Source organism: Apodemus sylvaticus, chromosome 6 (genome assembly GCF_947179515.1).
Source record: "Apodemus sylvaticus chromosome 6, mApoSyl1.1, whole genome shotgun sequence".
In the NCBI taxonomy this organism is placed as follows: domain Eukaryota; kingdom Metazoa; phylum Chordata; class Mammalia; order Rodentia; family Muridae; genus Apodemus; species Apodemus sylvaticus.
In genome coordinates, this window is record NC_067477.1 from 18160195 (window position 1) to 18181886 (window position 21692).

The 21692-nt window shown below is 47.0% G+C and overlaps 1 protein-coding gene across 6 annotated transcripts in view; it reads left to right on the top strand.

Annotated features, from left to right (window-relative positions):
- The window catches only part of Dicer1 (dicer 1, ribonuclease III), a 61021-nt gene extending 51537 nt beyond the window's left edge, over positions 1-9484 (top strand). For all 6 annotated transcript variants that reach the window (XM_052185150.1, XM_052185146.1, XM_052185145.1 and 3 more), the window contains 6 exons: positions 593-748; positions 3841-4708; positions 6147-6415; positions 8499-8661; positions 8762-8837; positions 9169-9484. In XM_052185150.1, the coding sequence (XP_052041110.1) occupies positions 593-748; positions 3841-4708; positions 6147-6415; positions 8499-8661; positions 8762-8837; positions 9169-9334 (1698 nt within the window). In that variant the 3' untranslated portion in view covers positions 9335-9484. The remainder of the gene's footprint in view (positions 1-592; positions 749-3840; positions 4709-6146; positions 6416-8498; positions 8662-8761; positions 8838-9168) is intronic.
- Positions 9485-21692: the final 12208 nt, after the last annotated feature.

Genomic DNA, 21692 nt, shown 5'->3' on the forward strand with positions numbered 1-21692 from the left:
CAGAAATGTCATGTTTTAGGTCAATCAGGGACCTGGTGGAGCTATTAGGAAAAAACAAAAGTACTAGGAGGAGGATAACAAAGCTACCTTGGTGGTGTACTGTGCAACAAATGTTCTTCAGCACCTGTTACTCAGTGCTCTGAATGCTGCCCACCACAAAAGAGCAATAATTGAGAATGTTAGGATTTGTGTCATTGGTGCTTAGATTTTAGAGATACAAAATTGTTTTATATAGTGACAGTTCTCACCTTAAAGCATATTCGTCCCTTTTCTCACTAAGAATACCCTGACATTGTGAATTCCAGGGTCTTGACATCCGCTCCCAATTCCACTTGTCATCTTGAGTTTCATATCATCAGTCTGTGATTTAAAACTTTGAAATTGAACTCTTTTTTTTGACTCATTCGTAAGAAGAGGAGTTTGGGTTTTTATTAATTCAATTTTGGATTAAATAATTATTTGACATGGAAGTATGTCCAATACTTATAACTGGTGACCATTTGTGCAATACAAAAACATTGGCAAAAATGTATTGGCACACTGTGTCTTTCATCCATTGTGGGTAATTGTTTGTGACTCTTTTCTATCATAGGTCAGCAACTGTAACCTGTATCGCCTTGGCAAGAAGAAGGGGCTGCCCAGCCGCATGGTGGTGTCCATATTCGATCCTCCTGTGAATTGGCTTCCTCCTGGCTATGTGGTAAACCAAGATAAAAGTAACTCAGACAAGTGGGACAAGGATGACAGGGTAAGCGCCAAGCGTGGGGCTTTCTGTTTCTGTTGACTGAAGAATTTTGTTTTTGTTGTTTTCTTTCTGCTGTACGTTTGCCATGTAGTAGATATTTCATGTGTGGGCAGGCCATCTGTGACTTCAGAAATAGTGTTGGTTTGGTGCAGTGTGATTTCTGTTACCTCCCCTCCCCATTCCAGAGGCATAAACTTCTGTTATGTTTCCACTTAAAACTAAACTCAGACCCTCTCAGATTCCTTCACTCTCATGTTACAGAGTATCCTTAGCCATTTGTTGAAGTGACTTTGCAGTGACCTGTGATCTCCAGGCTGTATCTGGAAGAATTCAGTTCAGCACAGACTGACTTGGGCAGTGCTAGCCCTGGGACTATTTGCTCTTGCCAACTGGACAACAACCGCTATATGGGAAGGGTCGCAGTGTATAAAGCCATGCCAGAGACTGGGGACTTCTCTTTAGCAGCTACAGCTTCCTTTGTCTTGTCCTGAAGCCACCAGGGGGCAGCTGGGAGGCCTGGGCTCCCCAGACTTGTGGCTAGGGGACAGTTGTCTTGTACTTCTTTGAAGTTCCCATCTGTTCAGGCATCTCTACTTGCCAGATTAATTTTGTATTGATGACAAATGGGCTCACATTATTTCATTTTTACTTCAGGCCGATAGTGATAACACCATTTCTTTTACAGGTTTGTGAATAGTATCTTCTCATGCCTTGTTTCTACGTTTCTGTCTCGATGAGTCCTAAGTGTCTGTAGGTGGTATGGTCTCTGGATCTGCTCTGATGTAGGCCTGCTTGCTGAGTTTATTTCTAACTCAAGTAGGATTTGACTTATTACGGAAATGCAACTTAGCCAGAATACATTAAGAGTATTTAATGCAAATTAAGTCTGAGGATGACATTTGCTATTAATTTATAACACACACACACACACCCCTACACACCTTAGAAAGGTATAGAATTTGAATCTTAGAAAAAGTACTTCATTTTTATGAAAAACAATTCAGCAGGCCTCCTCTCCTGTCTATTATTTGATCCTTTGGGTAGTGGTGACACGCCAGGGCATTCCTGAGTCACACGGTACAGTGTGGTGGACTTCTGTTTTCTGTCCTTCTTTGCTGACTCAGCACTTGGATTCCTAGCGCACACAATAGACTTTCATCTGATGCCTTACACATTCTCAGTTTCCAGGGAGCCATAGTAGTTGAGGCTTGTGTTCTTCCAGCTCCTTCGGCCCTGTGTCTCTGAATGCCTCCTGGAAGAGAGAGTGAGGGCAGCTCAGGTACACTCTACTGTCAAGGGACACACACACACACACTGCAAATGCCTTTTGTGTTTTGGAGAGCATTTTTGAAGTATTACTTCTTGTGAAAATGAAGAGTCTGCACAGTGCCAGGGATGCAAAAGACAGCCCAGGATCATTGGTGGCAGCACCATGTTACAGAAACATGATTTATTCAGAAACTTTGCAGTTTAAAACCTCTGGCTAAATAATTTAAATTTGGCCCATTTTGTCTTTAGACCTAAATAGTAAAAGCTGATGTGGTGGCACATGCTTTTCCCCATCACCTGGGATATAGAGGCAGGTAGATCTGAGTTCAAGGCCAACCTGGTTTACATTGTGAGTTCCAGCCCACCCAAGGCTACATAGTTAGATTCTGTCTCAAACAAAACAAACAGAAACACAGACATTAGTCAAAGCCTTTTATGTTATCTTGGAAAAACAGAATAGTTTCTTGAGATTTGCTGCTAGCTGGCTGCATGTGTCTGCACTTTGTAGCTGCTGGTGTCTGCAGAGGCCAGCAGAGGGCGTTATAGGTTGTTAGAAACTGCCATGCTGGTGCCGGGAACTGAACCCAGATCCGCTGGCAAGAGCAGCCAGTATTCTTAATCTCTGAGCCATCACTCCGGCCTCTGTTGGTGTTTGGTGTTTTTTATTTTTCTGCTGGGGTTTTTGGTGTATATTTTTAGTGATTGCGTGTGATTACATGGCTATTTTTTTTTTTTTTCAGGCAAAAACAGAGTTGCTATCTTTTTTGAGTCTGGTTTAAACTGAGAGATGTATGCCTATTTTAAAGTCACATGGAAAATAGTTTGAAAGCGTTGTGTCACAATTCTCTGGAAAGTTGTTCCAATCAGAGTTGAAGTTTACTGTCCTGCATTTGCCCCCGAGTAGAGGGGGCGGCTGCTGAGCACTCTGGAGTTTGTCGGGGATGATGGCACTGCCGGGGATGACGTCACTGTTGAACCATACTGCACTGCTAAAGTTGTCACTCACAGACAGCTTTGGCCAAAGACATTGGAATTAGCAAAGATTTTTTTTTTTTTTAACAGAAATGGGATTGTTATGTTTCATGTTAGTCTAAATTTTCTTCTGTTTTGTCAGCCTGCTGTGATGTTGGCCTGAGTACCACAGCTCAGAACAGAGGGTAAAGAATAATTTCCCAAATTCATACCCTCTTTCAGTGGTCACGTTTATTTTTTATTTTTTAAGCAAAGCAGTTTAGTTTTACATTGTAGCAAATGTTTTTTGATTTGAAGTGGAAGTAGAGAGAAACCGTTCTAAAGCCCGCCTAGAGTTTTTAGTGGTAAAGGGTTTTAGAAATAATTTTGTCTGCTTTTATATTATGTTCTTAATTGAAAAGATAATGCTCTTTCTACATCTGGAATTTCATTTTGTTGGTTTGAGAGTCTGGCAAGCAGATTCTGATGCTGACAGCGAGGGGAGGGCTCTGCTCTGCGGCAGCATGGGCTCCTGCGTGCAGAGGCCGCCTGCTCGCTCTCTTGGTGTTCCGCGTGGGTGCTGGACATCAGTTTAGCTTTATCCTTGCTCAGAATTCTTCACTTACAGATGCATACTGGATAAAGGTCATTTTATAACTTAGAAAATGAACATTCAAAGAGCATGTTTGACTTTGTTTATATGATTAAATAACTTATTTTATGTTAATTGAAAACAAATGGCCATGATTTTTAAAAGTTGCCTTTCAGTATTTGTGGTTGTCATTTGAAATTATCCATAACCCTTGCTTTTATTGAGTTTCAAACCCTTTTAAAAACAGCAGCTCTGTCTCTCCTCCTTCCCGTCCCCGTTTCAGACAAAAGACTGCTTGCTGGCTAATGGCAAACTGGGTGAGGCCTGTGAGGAGGAGGAGGACCTGACGTGGAGGGCTCCCAAAGAGGAGGCTGAGGATGAAGACGACTTCCTGGAGTACGACCAGGAGCACATTCAATTCATAGACAGCATGTTAATGGGGTCAGGAGCCTTTGTGAAGAAAATTTCTCTTTCTCCCTTTTCAACCTCTGATTCTGCATATGAATGGAAAATGCCCAAAAAGCCGACCTTGGGCAGTCTGCCGTTTCCCTCAGACCTTGAGGATTTTGATTATAGCTCTTGGGATGCGATGTGCTATCTGGATCCTAGCAAAGCCGTTGAAGAGGATGACTTTGTGGTAGGTTTCTGGAATCCGTCAGAAGAAAACTGTGGTGTTGACACAGGGAAGCAGTCAATTTCTTACGACTTGCACACGGAGCAGTGCATTGCGGACAAGAGCATAGCGGACTGTGTGGAGGCCCTGCTGGGCTGCTACTTAACCAGCTGCGGAGAGAGGGCTGCCCAGCTCTTCCTCTGCTCGCTGGGGCTGAAGGTGCTCCCAGTCATCAAAAGGACCAGCCGGGCAGTGTGCCCTGCTCAGGAGAACGGAAGCAGCCAACAAAAGAGCCTTTCAGGGAGCTGTGCGGCTGCTGCTGTCGGCCCACGCTCCTCTGCAGGGAAAGACTTGGAGTACGGCTGCCTGAAGATCCCACCAAGGTGTATGTTTGACCATCCAGATGCAGAGAGAACCCTGACCCACCTGATATCTGGGTTTGAAAATTTTGAGAAGAAAATCAACTACAGATTCAAGAATAAGGCTTACCTTCTGCAGGCTTTTACACACGCCTCCTACCACTACAACACTATCACTGGTAAGGAGCCCCAGGGCCACACTCCTAACCGGCCTTGCACAAATAAGGTCTATGCATGCACAGTCTTAGTGCTCAGTGCATGTGGCTGGGGGCGGAAGTCAAAGAAAGCAGAACTCGTAATGCCCCTGCGCGCTGGGAAGTGAGAATGTATGGTGGTGTGAGTGCTGGGGCGTGGTGCCTGCACCCTCTCACAGGTGGCACCGTACATGCTGCGTGTATAGAAACCCAAGCTCGGGTGTTTTGCTACCTAAATACCTTTCTAGCCTCATTCGTTGCTTTGGTTTCTTGTTTTACTTGCAGACGCGGGGTGTATTTCTATGTCTTTGTGTTGTTCCCAAACAAAAGGCTCCTCTCTCCTCTCATTTAAATCTCAGATGAGAAAATTAAAGAACCATTCTGCAGGAAGGGCTCCTGACTTCCCGCTGGGCAATGCTTTATCTCCTTCTTGATTTAACAGTCTCCTGACACCAAAGAGAGTCCCTAGAACCCCTTGTGAACCCCGATAAAGCTTCTCTCTTGTTTTCTGTGAGAATATTAAGCATGCCAAAGCAAACTAAAAAGCTTGTAGTTTAGACGGTAAGAGCCGTGTAGGTTAAGGCTGATTACAGAATATTAACCCTGACAGTGACGGTCCAAAGGGAAGCCTGCTTTTCCTTGTGGAGAGGAAATAGTGTGCTCTCCAGCCATTGATAGAAACTGAGGCCTGGGCTCTAGCCTGCATGGTCCTCTGCACCAGGCTGCTTCTGTCCCAGCCTCATCCTCTCAGCTCATCGGATTCTTTTAATGGCGCTCAGGAAATCAAGGTGCTGGTCATCACGGGAAGCTTTTTCCATTCTGACAAGCGATCTTTTTTGTCAGGGTGTTTTGCCCTAGCACACAATTCTTTCTTAGTCCCTTGGTTTGTCAAGTCCAATGCGTTTGAGTTTGAGTTGAAGAGTCATGTTTTCACTGCTGCTATCCCATGTAACATATAACATGGAAGTACTAAGGACTTATTTCACTTAGCACACATTGCAGAGTGTGGCTGATACAGTGCCTTGATGGCAATGGACAGAAGGCATGTGTGCCACGGATAACGATAGATAGAGACTCAGCAGTGATGCCCAGTGCCCAAGGAAAGGGGAGCTATGGCTTGGAGTGCATCTGGAAAGTGGCTTTTCCCCCTCCAAAATAAGCAGATTATTTGGGCACTGGAAGATTATATGACCCAATTTATATATAATAAATATGCTTTCAATTACCATTAAAACTTCCAGGTGCATTAGTGAGTATATGCCAAATAATTTCACTAAGGAAGCTAAATGGAAATGTTCCTCAGTAGACCTCTCAAGGAGCCTGGGACTGCGGCCTTTCCATCCGCTCCTCTGCACGCAGACACAGTGTGCAGAAGTGCACGTGTTCATGCAGGCTCATCATTGCACTTTGGATCTCTGTGCAGATTGTTACCAGCGCTTAGAATTCCTGGGAGATGCGATTTTGGACTACCTCATAACCAAGCACCTTTATGAAGACCCGCGGCAGCATTCTCCAGGGGTCCTGACTGACCTGCGCTCTGCCCTAGTCAACAACACCATCTTTGCATCATTGGCTGTGAAGTATGACTACCACAAGTACTTCAAAGCTGTCTCCCCTGAACTCTTCCACGTTATTGATGACTTTGTGAAGTTTCAGCTTGAGAAGAATGAGATGCAAGGAATGGATTCTGAGGTTAGTGCTGTTTAACCTGTGACCTCGGTGCTGAGGGAAGCGGCTGGCTGCAAGCTGGGGCAGTTTGAGTCCTGACTTGGGGCTGTCCAGAGAGAGAGCTGCAGGCCAGAACCAGGGTGCCCACCTGCTGCCCGATCTCCAAGCAGAGCTGAGAATGACTTGCCCCACTCAGGTAGGCCTCTGAGTCTTGACTGTCCACATCATGGACCGAATGGTCATTCAGACGAGGAGCCTGGGTTTTTAGTTACCTCAGTGAGGCACCTATAGCAGGCATAAAACGTTTTAGAAGTACACCGCTTCCCATGCCCCAAAGTGGCCTTTGCCTCTCCGTCACCACAGGATGATGATCCTGTCCTTTTTAAGTGGGTTACAAATATCTGGTAGCATCTCAGGTAAGCTTCACAAATTGTTGGAGTGGGAACTCTTATTGAAAAACAAACTGAAGTTTGTAAGCTTTGTGTGCTGGGAGGCATCTGCTTCTGGGCAGTCCGCTGGGCTCTCCTGTGCATGGCTCTGTAGGCAGGGAGGGTGCTCAGCATCCTGCACCGGAACCCAAGCAGCGTCCATTCTGGTGCAGGGATTTAGTCTCGGGGCACTGTTCTTATTTAATTTTGCCATCTCTTACACTGACTGCAAACTGTTGGCAAATATGGAGTCTGGGGCTGCAGTCCTGGCAGCCACCAGCGGCCCAGGCGCCCGCTCTGTGTCTGTTAGCGGGCACAGGCGGAAGCCAAAGGGCGAGGGCCTGTCCTCTGTAGATTTCTATTTCATTTTTTACAAATACTAAGTTTGAAGAGCTCACTAAAATTCAGTTCAAATTGTCTTTGGATGCAGCAAGGGGCTGGTCAGCTCTGCTGGTCTTCCTGCACTCTTTTACTGCCCTCTCTCTGTTTACTAGCTGCAAATATCTGGCTGTTCTAAGTGAATTGTTTTGTCTTAAGGAAGTCTATCTTTCTGGGTCTCAGCTTTCTTAGCTATAAGAAGAGGGAACTTAACCTGCCAGGTTTGACATTTTCTTTTTCTTTTTTTTTTTTTTTTATTCGATATAATTTATTTACATTTCAAATGATTTCCCTTTTCTAGCCCCCCCACTCCCCGAAAGTCCCGTAAGCCCCCTTCTCTTCCCCTGTCCTTTGACATTTTCTTTTATCCCAGATCCAGGGAATATGGGTGTCAAGCATCAACATTTTAATACTTTGACTAATTTATGTACAAATTGAAAATTCTCCTTTCCTTCATTCTCTTCTACAATAATTTGTGCTTTGATGTTGTTAGAAAATACAAGTAAACAAAAAAAGAGAGAATTGGAGCTGTCTAGTTATGCAGCCCATGTGTGGCCAGCCTTGGCGTTAGGAGATGCACTGTTGCTGAGGAGTGCAGACTTAGTGTGCAGAGGCTGAGGCTCGGCGCTGCAACCGTTCCCTCACACGCTGTGCTGCCACTGAGGACAGCTGCTGCCAGTCCTCTTGAGATGGCTTTTTCCTTAAATGATCCTTCTAGGGGTTGGGCAGCTTTCGTTAGGATGGGAAGCAACTATGAGTGTGAGGCAGAGGCTTGTGTGCATGCAGTTGCCAGAGAGAGGACTGACCCTGGAGACTTGTGGGCTTTACCCAGGGGCTGTGTGATCCTGTGGCTCCGAGTATGCACTGTGTAGGCTGTGCTGTCATAGTGAGTGTGGTTCATGCTCCAGTGACGGAGAGAGCTTCAGAAAGGATTTCTCTGCCCAAAGAGTGGCGGGGTGGTCCCTAACCTCATCCCCATGTGTTGCTCTTGCTAGGTGCTGAGGAGCGCCTTCTCTGAGAAAGGCAGTTATTTAGTTACAGGTGACTGTGACAATGCCTATCTTGTAATTCTGGGTTACACTTGAGTTTGGCTTAATTTACAAGTGTTTTCCCTCTGCTGGGCATCAGGTTCTTGCCACTTTGGTCCTTGGGAAGGTGGTTTTGGAATACCCACTGTCGTGAGTCAAGCGCACATGGGTGATGGTTACCCTTGCTAAATAGTAAAAGGCAGCTAAGAGATGCCAGTCTGGGGAGAGAGCCTTTGAAGGTGCCCTATTTGACAAGTCACTTTTCTTCAATAGCTTAGGAGATCCGAGGAGGATGAGGAGAAAGAAGAGGATATCGAAGTCCCCAAGGCCATGGGGGACATTTTTGAGTCTCTCGCTGGTGCCATTTATATGGACAGTGGGATGTCTCTGGAGGTGGTCTGGCAGGTGTACTACCCGATGATGCAGCCTCTAATAGGTACAGTGCGGGCGGGCTCTTCCCTGGTGTATACAGAGCACTATTGAAAATGCTGGGAGGGCCTTTAGTCACCTCATATGATCTTTTATTTTGATTATAGAAAAGTTTTCTGCAAATGTGCCTCGTTCTCCAGTGAGAGAGTTGCTCGAGATGGAACCAGAAACTGCCAAGTTTAGGTAAGCAGGGTGCGTGGTGCATGAAGAGCTAATGTCACCACACACAAGGGTTCTCAAGAAACTGTAGCTACTGAATGAGAGCGTCGCATGGCCTGCATTTTCTTGGCTTCCCTGGCCTTCCACAGGGGTGTGGCCAGCTGGCTGCTCTTTTCCTTTTTGTTTTCATGAAGTGAAGCTGAGGCAGGGTGGGAGGAGAGAGGGGCCTGTGGGTCATAAGGCTGACACACTGTCAGCTTGTGGGAGCGACTTGGCCCAGGAGGACTAGAGGTGCCGACTGGCAGTTATAACCAATACTTCTGATTTCTAAATCAGACTCTCTGGGGTTTTGCAGCCCAGCGGAGAGAACTTACGATGGAAAGGTCAGAGTCACCGTGGAAGTGGTGGGAAAGGGGAAATTTAAAGGCGTCGGCCGGAGCTACAGGATCGCAAAGTCTGCTGCAGCACGAAGGGCCCTCCGCAGCCTCAAAGCTAACCAGCCTCAGGTTCCTAACAGCTGAAGCCTCCAGACTCACGGGCGGCGGACCGGAACCACAGCAGCACGTCACGCTGACACGGAACAGAAAAATTAAAGGCAGAATTTTAAGTTTGATAATGAGATAGATAACAGAATAAAACATTTACTACGTGTATAAACTTTTTGGAACTAATTGTAGCTTTAGTTTTTTGCGCAGACACAATCTTGTCTTCTCTGCCCAGCCCTGCTTTCTTTAGTCACAGGATGCTGTAATGCTGGTGTTTATTAGCACGTTTTAAAATCAGTTTGACAGGTTTTTTGTTTCTTTGTTTTTACATTTAATTTCTGTCGATTTTGCTTGGTGTTAGAGACCACGGAGCTTAGCCCTCTAACAGTCCCTAGAACTAGGACGTCCTGACCTTGTGTCCCCTCCACACTAGTACCTGTCCTGCTACAGTTGTCAAGCTCAACAAAACGGACCAGAGAGCGAAGGAAGGAAGCTCTCGTGTTGTGGAGGAGGGCAGGGCGGACCCCAGGTGCTGTTCATATGACAGTAAGGGACAGATGTGGAGTCAGTGTTGGCCACTGATGAGTCGAGGCCAGGTTTTCAGATGCCACATAGTGCTGTCTAGAGGATTCTTGCCTTAAAAGTAAGGACTTAATAGCTTGCTTCTGATTTCGCCTTTCCCTTTATTATGCATTGGATGAGGTGGGGTGGCAGCTCACTAGGGTACTTGCAACGTGGAGCTATTGCAGGTAGGATTTCTGTTGCAGGTACTGAAGGCATTCTAAAGGCCAGAGTGAGTATGTGGAGTTTTAAAGCAGCATTATAGGCAGGCTATCTGGCTAGGTACCAGTTTTCCTCAGAACATCCTGCCAGGTGGCCCCAGTGGTGGAAATGTTTGCCCAGTCGGCTGTTACTCTGACAAAATGAGCCTGAGATGCAGTACACCTAGACGTGCCACGGGTTAGTACTGAGGCGTGTCCTGACTGCTGGCAGTGTTGCCAGAGTCACCAAAGCTGTGCCGTCCATCCCATGGGGTCGGCACTGAGGGGGACTGCCAGGACTGACCCGTCTGGGGTGGAAGCGGCTAGTTTAGATAAACTAGGTCATTAGTTCATCTCGGAATCAGAGGAAGTAAAGCTGTCTAAGCATTGGCTGAAGGTCTTGACTGGGCTTGTGGCCTCTTCCCTACACACCTCAGTCCCTCCCTTTGCCTGCATTTTCCCATTGGTGCTATGTTGATGTATCATGCTTGAAGTTTAATTTTTTGCACTGTGACTATAATACCTCTTAATTTACATTTAAAATGCTGTATGGGTTGCCCATGCCCTCCCACTGACATACAGGAGAGCTTTGCTGCAATTTGCCCTCTTACGCTTGAAGTTTCAGCAGGCTGAGCCAGGGCGGCTCTGCTTCCCACACATCTCCTGAGGCTTCATGTAATGCTGCACTTAGGTTCAAGTCGCCTGCGAGAGAGAGAGAGAGAGAGAGAGAGAGAGAGAGAGAGAGAGAGAGAGAGAGAGAGAGAGAGAGAGAGAGAGAGACCCCGTCCGTGCCGCGCAAGAACTCGGGTGTCAGAAACCCTGTGTGAAGGGGAGAGTGAGCGACTCCAAGGATTAAGTGTTGTCGCCCATCCGAAATGCAGGATCTGAATTATTGTGTGGTGAAAGGAATTTGGCTGACTCATCTTAAATTTTTAATTCTAACTTTACATTGTAGTTGTCTATTTGATTTAGAACATCCCTCTCCCCCATGCGCGCGCGCGCGCGCGCGCGCGCGCGCGCACACACACACAAACCTTAATGCAAGACGACACAGCATGTGTAAAACAGGTGATCTTTTGAATGTTGTAGCTATAATTTGTACAGTCAGATAGAAAGGTCGGGTGGGATTGTGGGAGGTGGAGTTTGTTGTCCTATCACAATCCTTGGGAATTTATAAACTACCTGATTCTCTGCATTGTGATTCGTGCATTTATGTCCTGGGATGCTCTGGCATCTTGGCACCAAAATCAGATTGTTTCACAGTTCGATTCCTGGTGGAAGAAAATGCCTCAATATATTTTGTAACACAAGGAGAGTATTTTTTGTTAGTATTAAAATGTTCAGAATTGGATATGCTTAGATCATCCATTCTCAGGGCTCAAAATTTTTGCCACTATTCAGAATGTTGTATCAATAGCAAACTTGGGCTGTTTTTCTTTTTCTTTCTTCTTCTTTTTTTTTTTTTTTTTTTTGGTTGCTATTGGATTAAAGTACCTGGTAATTAGTTTGACTCACAGTTTGAATCATACTGTGATTGACCCAGAGACCATGTTGAAAAAATGAAAAATATGAGTTAGACACATATGATCGGGAATGCGTTTGTGTTGGGGAGGTTGTCCCCAGGCTCACTGGTGGAAAGACTTTGCATTTTAGAGAAAACATTGTTCTGTCCCCTCCCTTGATGACTTCGTACCTCCCCCGCTAGTGTAGCAGCAGCAGCAGGAGAAGACAGCCAGAACCCTCGCCCTCGAGGAGGACTAGCCATAGGGATGGAGCCTGTGGCTGCAGGCATGCTCCTCAGCCCTGGGCGGGCTTCCCAGGGTTGGGCCGGCCCCTGCGACCCCTTTGCAGTCCTAGCCAGGCAGAGCGAGGGAGGCCCTGTCTCTGTTGGTTGTGTCTGTGCGGCACAGGCTGGGCAGTGCTCCGGATGCTCTGCCCCACCTCCCTCCTGCACTCAGGCTTCCCCCAGAGGGGAGGCTGCGCTGGGGCCTCACTGTGCTTCTGACTTGAGAGCATCCTGGGATGCCTGCAGCTTGTCACATACTTGCACACTTTAGCTACTATTATTATTATTATTATTACTATTTTGTCTGTGGCATTTTCTTCTATCTGTAAAGTTAAAAGCATGGCAGAAATTTATTGACTGAACACTTAATTATGCGTTTTAAATGTTTTGGTTACATTTCTTCTCTTTTCCGTTTATATCATGTAAAATGATTAAATTTAGAATAACCTCTAACACTCCTATAATCATCCTTTAAAATACTGATGTTTTGATTTTCTCGACAGTAGTCCATCCTCAGAAAGATGCAGACGCGCTGTGTAGTTAGCAGGACTTGAGGCTGCTTTGGTTCTGCCGTTCAGTTCCCGTATACAGTTGCTCGCCAGCAGCCACCAGACAGCGGCTGAGAGCATGGGGAACAGCCAAACCCACAGCCGCCCGGTCTGCTCGCGGGGCCTGTTGATCGGCTGCTTGCTTGGTGAAGGCACCTGGTCCTCCTGCACAAACTTAATTCTGACAAGCCCAGGCCTTGCACCTTTATTTCCCAGACCCTGAGCTGAGCCTGCAGTCACATCCGTAGCCAGCTCAGGCTCCGTGTGTCTCCTCTGTGCATAACAACGCCCAAGAACCCATAGCTTCCCACCTGCTGATCACTTCTCTGGAATTTAATCATTTCTCAATAAATTCTGTATTTTATATTGTACATGAGATGTTTTCAAGATATGTTTAAGACCAAGGATAGTTATAATAGCTGTAAAGGCAGAGTGTCTGCCGTGGAGGCTGTGCACTGTGCACTGGCAGGGAAAATGACCACCTCAAACTAACTTGCAGTTATTATTTTATTCATTATTTTCTTGTCTGTTTTTCTTTGATAAACAACCACAGTTTAAATGTCATAGACGGCCCCAGAGTTTGCCTCGGCTGCTGGTCCCATAGCAGAAGCACAGAGGTGAATGGAAAGAGCACATCTGCCTTTTCTGCCGTAAATAAAGGAAATGATTGACGGAGTCAGGCCAAGTGTTCCACGACAATAAGTGAAGTCTGTCATACTCTGCAGCCGTTTAAAGAAACATGCACCCGTGCACACAGCTGTTGCTGCAGAGCCGCTGCGGCAGCGCCTACGGACCACAGTTACCGTTAGCTTTTCCGGTTCAGTTTGTTTTGTTTTTCTTTTTAATAATTGTAGCCAATAAAGTTATTGTCTGTTCATGCTGTGTCTTTTTATCTTTCTTTTTTTGTTTTTGTTTTAATGTTTTTACTTAGTGCAGTGTGAACAGTTCAGCTGTGGTAGCAGAAAGCGCTCTCCAGAGGTTTTCATTCAGTAGAAAAGCTCAGCAGTTGTGTCTCTCAGTGAGATTGTGTTCACGGTCTCCTGGGAAATGATAGGACACAGTAACAGTTGTCCTCTTAAGAACAGCCTATGGAATCGCCCTGTGTGTGGCTGAAATCCCACCATGCCGATTGATGTGTGCCGACTCTCAGATTGTCTGTGACTTATTTGGTGTGTTCCTTATTGAATTAGGTTAGTTTGAAACAAAGTGGACAGAATGTTCATTTCCAGATCCTCACAAATTTCCAGCATTGTTGCTTAAGTGAAGATTTTATTAGTTTAAGCTTTTAACATTTCCAAAAGTCAGTAACATGAAGAGGGGTCGCTAGACTGTGAGAGATGGTAACTGGGTAGAATGTAGTTTCTTTTCTGGTTTCTTAGTACATTTTACCAGCGATGAGCATGCCCTTACTTACCACGTTCACATGGCAGCATTCTGAGTATACACTCAATGTGGTGTTTTTTAATAAAACCAGCAGATTGGACAACATTCTGTCAGGGCTGCCTGCTTGGTTTTGTTTTCTTGTAATTCCTAAAGTACATTCAACCAGTAATCACTAATATGTGAAACAAGTTCCCCACCCCCATATCTATCAGTCCCTCCCTCCCTCCCTCCCTCTGGTTCTGAATTCTCAAGTTTAGAATGCACTGAGTCAACTTATAGAACTGGTACTAAGGCTGAGTTGAGCTGCTCATCAGTCTTGCAGTGGAGCCAGCACTGGCCTCAAGGACTGAAGCTAAGGGCCTGTGAGCCTGTGAGCCTGTGGTGAGAGGCAGAGGGGAGGACCTATGCTAAAGTCCACACTTAGCGCCCTGCTCCCTGACAGAATCAGAAAAGCAGCTTCAAGAGGATGGTGTGAGCAGGCTGGGGTAGTTCCAGTGGCCTGTCTGCTTACCCGGCTTTATTAGTACATGCATGTGCACATGCACACACACACATACACACCACATGGACTGATGAGGCACAGGAAGGGAGCAGTGAGCTTGAGATCGCGGTGTCGCCTGTGTCTGAGCAAAGTCAATCTGACGAAGAACTAATGCAAGCAGAAGGCCCACAGGTGGGTTGACAGATGGGAGAGGCGTGCGAAGAGTGCTTCTTTCCGAAGTGCAGACTACATGCGTATTCATGCACAGCAGCATGTATGTGCACCTCACAACCAAAGCATGGCCTACTACGGTGCTGTTCTCACCCTGTAGAGCAACCAGCATGTATTCTGGCCTGGCAACTCAGTCAGCAGAAGTTGGGGTGGTGGTAGCCGGCATATGAGCAGCAGAGGCCAGCTAGAAAGTCACTAGCTGGTGAGGTGCAGGCTATTCACATCTCCAAAATACTATCTGGTATTTCTGGGAAACTGATTTCAGTGAGCTGCTCTCCAGTCAACATTGGTTTGCCTTCCTCCTTACTTCCCTTGGTGTGGAAGTAAATTCGCGCTGTGGAATGAAGACGATGGATTTTAGAGAGATCAACAGATGTAATGCAGCAACATACGTTTAAAATGTGCTGCTGTGTTAAAGATGTTTGGGCAGGCGCGGGTGAAATGCATTAGTGTTCTTTGCAGGGCCTTTTGGGTTTGTTTAGGCCTGAGTGCAGTGCGTCTCAGAGAGGGCTGCATCTCTCCTGACTCTGGCCGTAGACACCGTCAAGGTTGCCCTCTTGGTGACATTTCTAGTAATGCCTTCAGGATATGCCCAGGCAAGATCAAACAGCTAAACAGCTTGGACAGCATTTGGGACCCCAGCCTGACACTGTCACACCAGTCAGTGCCCAGCTGCCCTGCCACTGGGCTCGAAGGGGGACCCATTTCTGGTGCAGTGAACCATCTGCAGGTCTACGGAATATGCTTTATATAGAAACTGGTGTCTCTGGAAGGCCAATGCATCAATGAAGGGGGCTTACGAAGAGAGAATGGGGGGTAAAGGAGTGTGGCACAGTGGTGTGGGGGAAGGGGTGCCCAGGCCCTTGCCCAAGCACTTCTTTCCCCTTAGGGACCATGTGGACATGGTATAGAACAGAGTATATTCAGGGTAGACGTTGGGAGTTAGTGGTATAGTGGAGATAGACAAAGGCAGAGAGAGAGAGAGAGAGAGAGAGAGAGAGAGAGAGAGAGAGAGAGAGAGAGAGAGAGTAGTGGAGGCCGGCCATGACCATGTATGTGGAGAGGGGAGGAAAGCCTAAGGGGCAGAGAGGTGAGACTAGGATGAGAGAGAGCAGGGAGAGAGAGGAGGAGCAAGTAGCCCCTTTTATAGTGGGCCAGGTCTATGGGGCGGGGCATACCTGGCTATTGCCAGGTAAGTGTGGGGGTAGAGCTTAGGCGGAATACCAACACTGACCTGGTCTTAGGCAGGTCCATGCCGTGGGATTCAGAGATGATTGGGATATAGAGTTTGTTTGTAAATTCTTTAGACACAATTTACAGAGTAGACAATCTACAGATCTGCAAAAATATCTCTAAACTGGTTCTGCCTTTAACTAATATATAAAAAAATATATATAAGGTACATTATATATGATATATATATATATATATATATATATCTTATATATATGATTACTGATTACTGAGGGCATCATGGTGTATCAGTCTGTGAGAGAATCAGATTGAGGATACATGAGCCAATCTCCAAACACAATTCTCCCTGTGGAATAATGCAAATGGTGTTCTGGCTCTTAAATAGTTCTGACAAGCTATACCCAAATCAATAGATCGTGCCATCCCGTAACCAAGCGGTTCTATGGTAGCAGCTTCTCAGTTTCCTGTCGTCCCCATTCCTGCTTCCATCCAGTCCTGGGACAGCATCGGGGCTGCTGTGCTGTTGCTGTGGGTTCTCTGGGGAGTGGGTCTGGGCAGCAGACAAGCACAAGGCTTCTGGTGGGTCTCAAATGTATTAAAGCAGCTACTGAGCTGGACAGGAGCTGGCTGGCCTGGGTGAGCACAGCAATCCTCCGGCAGGCAGGCTGCATCCGGCTGCTCTGCCTCGAACCAGCTACTGCTGGTCTGTCCCTGCCCGGGCGGGCGTGTGCGAAGTGGGTACAGCTCAAGCCTGGGCTTCTGGGTGCAGTGTGTGACCATAAGGCCCTGCTCTCTAAGCTTCAAAGGTGTGGCACTTTCTCGGCTGTGTCTTCGGCCTGAAGCAGTAGACACAAGTGACTTAATGGAAATGAGTTTGAACTTTCTGCGGTTGTGTTAGTCTCCCCCACCCCTGTTTTTGTTTTGTTTGAGAGCTGTAAGGTCACTTTGTGTTTTGTTTGGTGGTTGGTGTGTGTGGGAGTGTGCTCATGTGGGCAAGACCATGCATGTGTGGAGGCCAGAGGGAGAGCTTTAGGTATCATTCTTCAGGCGCTGTCTACCTATTTTGAGACAAGGTCTCTCAGAGGCCTGGAGTTCGCTAAGTAGTGGAGTCTGGTCATGCAGCCCTTGCCTCATCTCCCTGGGATCTTAAGCATATTACATCGGTGCTGGGGATTCAGCCCTGCTCCTTAAGTTGCACGGCAAGCCCTTTCCTGAGAGCCTTCTCCGTAGCCCTTGGTGGTTAGTTTTTAAATTATATTCACCTATTCTCGTATGAAGGGCTGAGTCAGTTTTAAGCCAGAATGCCAGTTTGTGGTCTCATTTGTAAATAGATGATGGAATCTTTCCAGAACCGACGCTCCCAGAAAACCACTGTTGTTGACAAAGGGGAGGTGCTCCCAACCAGCCAGATTCTCTGGGTATCTAGAATATCTGAGGCCCACACATATCCCAGGATGCCCTAACTTTAGCCCTCTAGGGATCCAGACAGTCAGTGGGGCGCATGGGGAAACCCCGCCTGACACTCACTCTCCAGCCAGGTCCTGGACCTCTCACGGTTCTGTCTCCTTTTCTGTACAGTAGGTGTGGCCCAGGAGGCACACTTAAAATCGGTAAGGACTAGGAGCTTCAGGACCAGAAGACTGGAGCCTAAGCGCACAAGGCGTCTTAGTCAGTGTTGCATTACTGAGACGAAACACATGGCCACAGCAATTCTTATAAAGGAAAACATTTCACTGAGACTGGCTTACAGTTCACTGGCTCACGGCCGGAAGCACGGTGGCCTGGAGGCAGACATGTGCTGGAGAGAAGCCCAGAGTCCCTCATCCAGATCCAATGGAGGTATGAAGAGAGAGCCAGTGGGCCTGGTTTGAGCATTTGAAACCCTAAAGCCCACCCCCGGTGACACACTTCCTCCAGCAAGGCCACGCCTCCTAATCCCTGTCAAGTAGGGCCACTCCCTAGTGACTGAGCATTCAAGTCCACGAGGCTATGGGGGGCCATTCTCATTCAGCCCCCCACAAAAGAGTGTGACGTGTTACCCTTTGAGAGACCTTGTGCATGCATGCATAGTTAAAGGCACAGCGGTGAGCATCTCCTTCTCACAGGCTGGTTAACTATGCTCATTGTTAGTTGTTGACTTGACAGATTGTAAAATCTCCCGGGAGGTGAGCCTGAGGAGTTGCCTACAGGGCCTCCATTAACCCCTCTGGGAAGACCCCGTTTTAACTGCCAGTGGGACCGGTCCTTGCTTCTTACAGGGTTCAACGAATAAAATAAGGGAAGTGGGCTGAGTGCTAGCTCAGTCATTTGTCTTCTGACTCTGGGTGCCATGCGGCCTGCTGCTTCAAGGCCTCCCTGCCATGACGGACCGGACCGAGAGTTGAGCTGCGAGCCAGCGTGAACTCTCTGCCTTCGACCTACTTTTCTCTAAGTATTTTATCATAAGAAGCCTGCTCTGATAGGTTAAAGACCTGACCTGGTTTGTTTTTGTTTTTTGTTTTTCTCCCGGCAGGATTGGGGTTAAATCTAGGGCCTTCCTCCCCCCCTCGCCCCCCCCCCCCAACCCCCAGACAGGGTTTCTCTGTGTAGCCCTGGCAGTCCTGGAGCTCACTCTGTAGAACAGACTGTCCTCGAACTCAGAAACCCGCCTGCCTCTGCCTCCCAAGTGCTGGGATTAAAGGCGTGCACCCAGCAAATCTAGGGCTTTATGTCTGCTAAGCAAACGCTCTACAATGAGGCTGGTGAGATGGCTCAGCAGTTAAGAACACTGACTGCTTTTCCAAAGGTCCTGAGTTCAAATCCCAGCAACCACATGGTGGCTCACAACTCATCCATAATGAGATCATATTATACATATAATAGTAAATTAATTATTTAATTAAAAATAACTCTGCTACTCTTCATTTACATTTCAACCCAGAGTTGCAGTTTCAGTGTGCAGCTGCACATTCCTCCAACTCTGAGGATGAGGATCTGAGGATAGCCTTGTCTTTCTAGACCACAGATTAAAGGTTTTCTTAGGAAAATCGGAATCTCTAGCCTCAGCATCTGCCTTTAGAAGACGTCTCCCACAGTGTCACCAACTGTGGACAGCAGAGAAGGCGTGTTGCGGTCCTGTCTCCACAGGGCCCAAATTAGAGACAGAGAGCAGCCAGACACTAACATTTGACATCTCTGGGGCATGAGCCAGTGAGGGCTACCCCTGGGTGTCTCCTCCATTGGTCTGGGGCCATTTCTGCATTGTGTCCCCAAATGCCGCATGTACCCCTTCCCAGGTAAGTATGCCATGCCCCAATGTAGCAGCATGGCCTCATAATGAGGGTTTAAAACACCTTGCTATGAATTATGACAAAGTACCCGGTGAAGGGCAGAAGGTATTTGAGACCTTCTGGGACCAAATGTGAGCTATTACCAAAAATGAGGAACCACTTAATAGGGAATAAATCTTGATATTGCTAAGTTTAATATAGTTTGATGGTTGTAAATCCAGAGAATCCACCTTAAGAATTTGCTGTGTGTTGCTTGTATGAAATATTTGGTCAGGTGCTTTTTTTTTTTTTAAAGGTATAGTTTTTCTCATAAGGTGTTAATTTTTGTGGGCTTAACAAGAGAATTTTATACTGATGTCAAGCGTGCTTGGGGCCTTTAAAAAGGAAAAGATATTTGTTTTAGAGAACACGGTGACAGCCAAATTAAGAAAGAAGTAGATTATTTATATAAATGTCTCTAAGAACAAGAGGCCTTAAAGCAATGTGGTGTTTAGATTGCCATGTGAGGAGGGGGTCTGTACGTGGGGCTGAGAAACAGCTTTGGTGTGCTTGCTGGTCCGGAGGCCAGGGCCTCCATCACACCATGAGCGTTTGCTTTCTGTTACCACAGAACCATCCCCATGCTCAGTGACTGATGACATTAGTCCCAGTGAATGTGGACATTAGTCCACATTCTTCCGTTCTGGCATCCCAGGACAGCCTAGGTAGGGTCTTTCCAGAGTCTTCAAAGCTGTAGTCAAGGAAGGTTCCCCTGTCATGTAGGCTCACCTGGCCTCTGTTGTCTCTCGTGCCCCATAGCTTCTGGCATCTTTCACCATCTTGTAGATGCAAGGTACCTGGCTGCTTGCTGCCCACAAGACCCCTGCCCCCAAACTCCATAGCTTTCCTCTCAGGAAGGTCTGGATTGGCTTCTAAAAGGTCTACTCCATCAGCCTACCTAGGACCTCTCTATCTCCATGAACTCAGTTCATTGAGGATGCAAATCCTTGCACCTTTGCCCTAGAGGGTAGCCCTGCTGTGGCATTGGCAGCCATCACCTTCCTGGGGCCCTACTCACCCACAGGCTCCACCCACATTCATAGGCCCCACCCACACTTACAGATCCCACACCTACTCACCCACAGGCTCCTCCCACACCTCCTCACAGGCCCCACCCATATCCACAGGCCCCACCCACACTCACAGGGCCTGCCCTCCCTTACAGGCACCACCCATATCCACAGGCCCTACCCACACTCACAGGCCCCACCCACACTCACAGGCCCCATCCTCCCTCACAGGCAGGGTATCAGGTAAAGTTGGCCATCTGCCTGTTGTACCAGGGGGTGAAGCTGATCTCTGTGAGCTTCACTTCTGAAGGGACCCTGATTACTGATTCAGGAGACAGTCAACACCAGATCCATAGAAATTTTAGGGTTCGAAGGCACACCCTAGGTAGGCAGGAGATACCAGATGAGAGAGTGTAATATGGAAGTTCTTTGTCACCTCAAGATGACTGAAAACAGTGAGCCAGCACAGGTGCCACAGCCAGTGCCCTGCTTGCTTTCTTTGGATCCGAGTGCCCGCTGTACAGCCGAGACTGAGATCACGGTGTGTGTGTGTGTGTGTGTGTGTGTGTGTCTCGCAGTTCATAGCGGCTGTCTGTCTGTCCTGATCTTCACACCTCCTAGCAGACCTTGCCATCGCTTTTGGATTGGGAATGGACAGAGCTCTCACACCCCACTCTTCCAAGATCAGGAAGCTGCTATAGCCATGGTCCCTAGGTGTCATCATTGGTTTTGTCAACTCCACACAATTTAGAGTCATCCAGGAGAAGGACTTCTGAGAATTTTTTTTTTTTTGAGGAGTTACCTTAATTACATTAATCAATGAGGGAAGACATGCCCACCCTGGGTGGCACCATTCCCTAGGTGTGGAATTCCAACCTGTAAGACTGGAGAAAGTCAGCTGAGCCCTGGAGTGTGGGCATTAATTAAGTCATTGTTCTCTGCTGCTTACCTACAGACCAGCTGCTTCAAGTTCCCACCGCTGTGACTTCCCCTCAGTGATGAACAGCAGTGATGAACTTTAAGTTAAAAGAAACCTTCTTTCCCCCCCCACCCCACCGCACCAAGTTGCTTTTGTCATGGTATTCTAGCGCATCAACAGAAACTAAAGTAAGACATGTATGTCCCATACTGGTCCTTTGTGGGGACAGTACCCCCCACATCTACTCTGAATCTCCCCTTATATTCTCCTAAATATCCTACCGATCACTTTCCATTCACAATTGACCTGGAGCCCACATACAGGCAGATAGGACGGAACTTTTCTTTAATGGATACTGTGACTGAGCAGAGGGTGACTGGTCAAAACCTATGCGTATGCTGTAGCAGCCAAGGGGGACGCAGTACTGCTGAAATAACAAAGGCGGGGGCTGGGGGGGCAGAAAAATCCGTCTTATGGGAAAGTGTTTTTAACATCAGCAAACACATTGCAATGCCATTAAGAGTGTTTTTGTTAAGGACACATTCAACTTGAGGTTTTTAATTTGTTTGAAGTATTTTGCTAAAACAGAATTATGCTGGAGTTTATATAAAAGCAGAAAAAGACATGAAAAGTTTTAACTTAAGCAGCAAAATATAGAGGCTAATCTTATTTAAAAGTAATATGTATGTCTTGATTGAACGCCCAGATACGCTCAACTGGGACTTTTTAGTGGGATCGGGTCTGAGCTGCTACACTGAGTTATACCGAGAAGG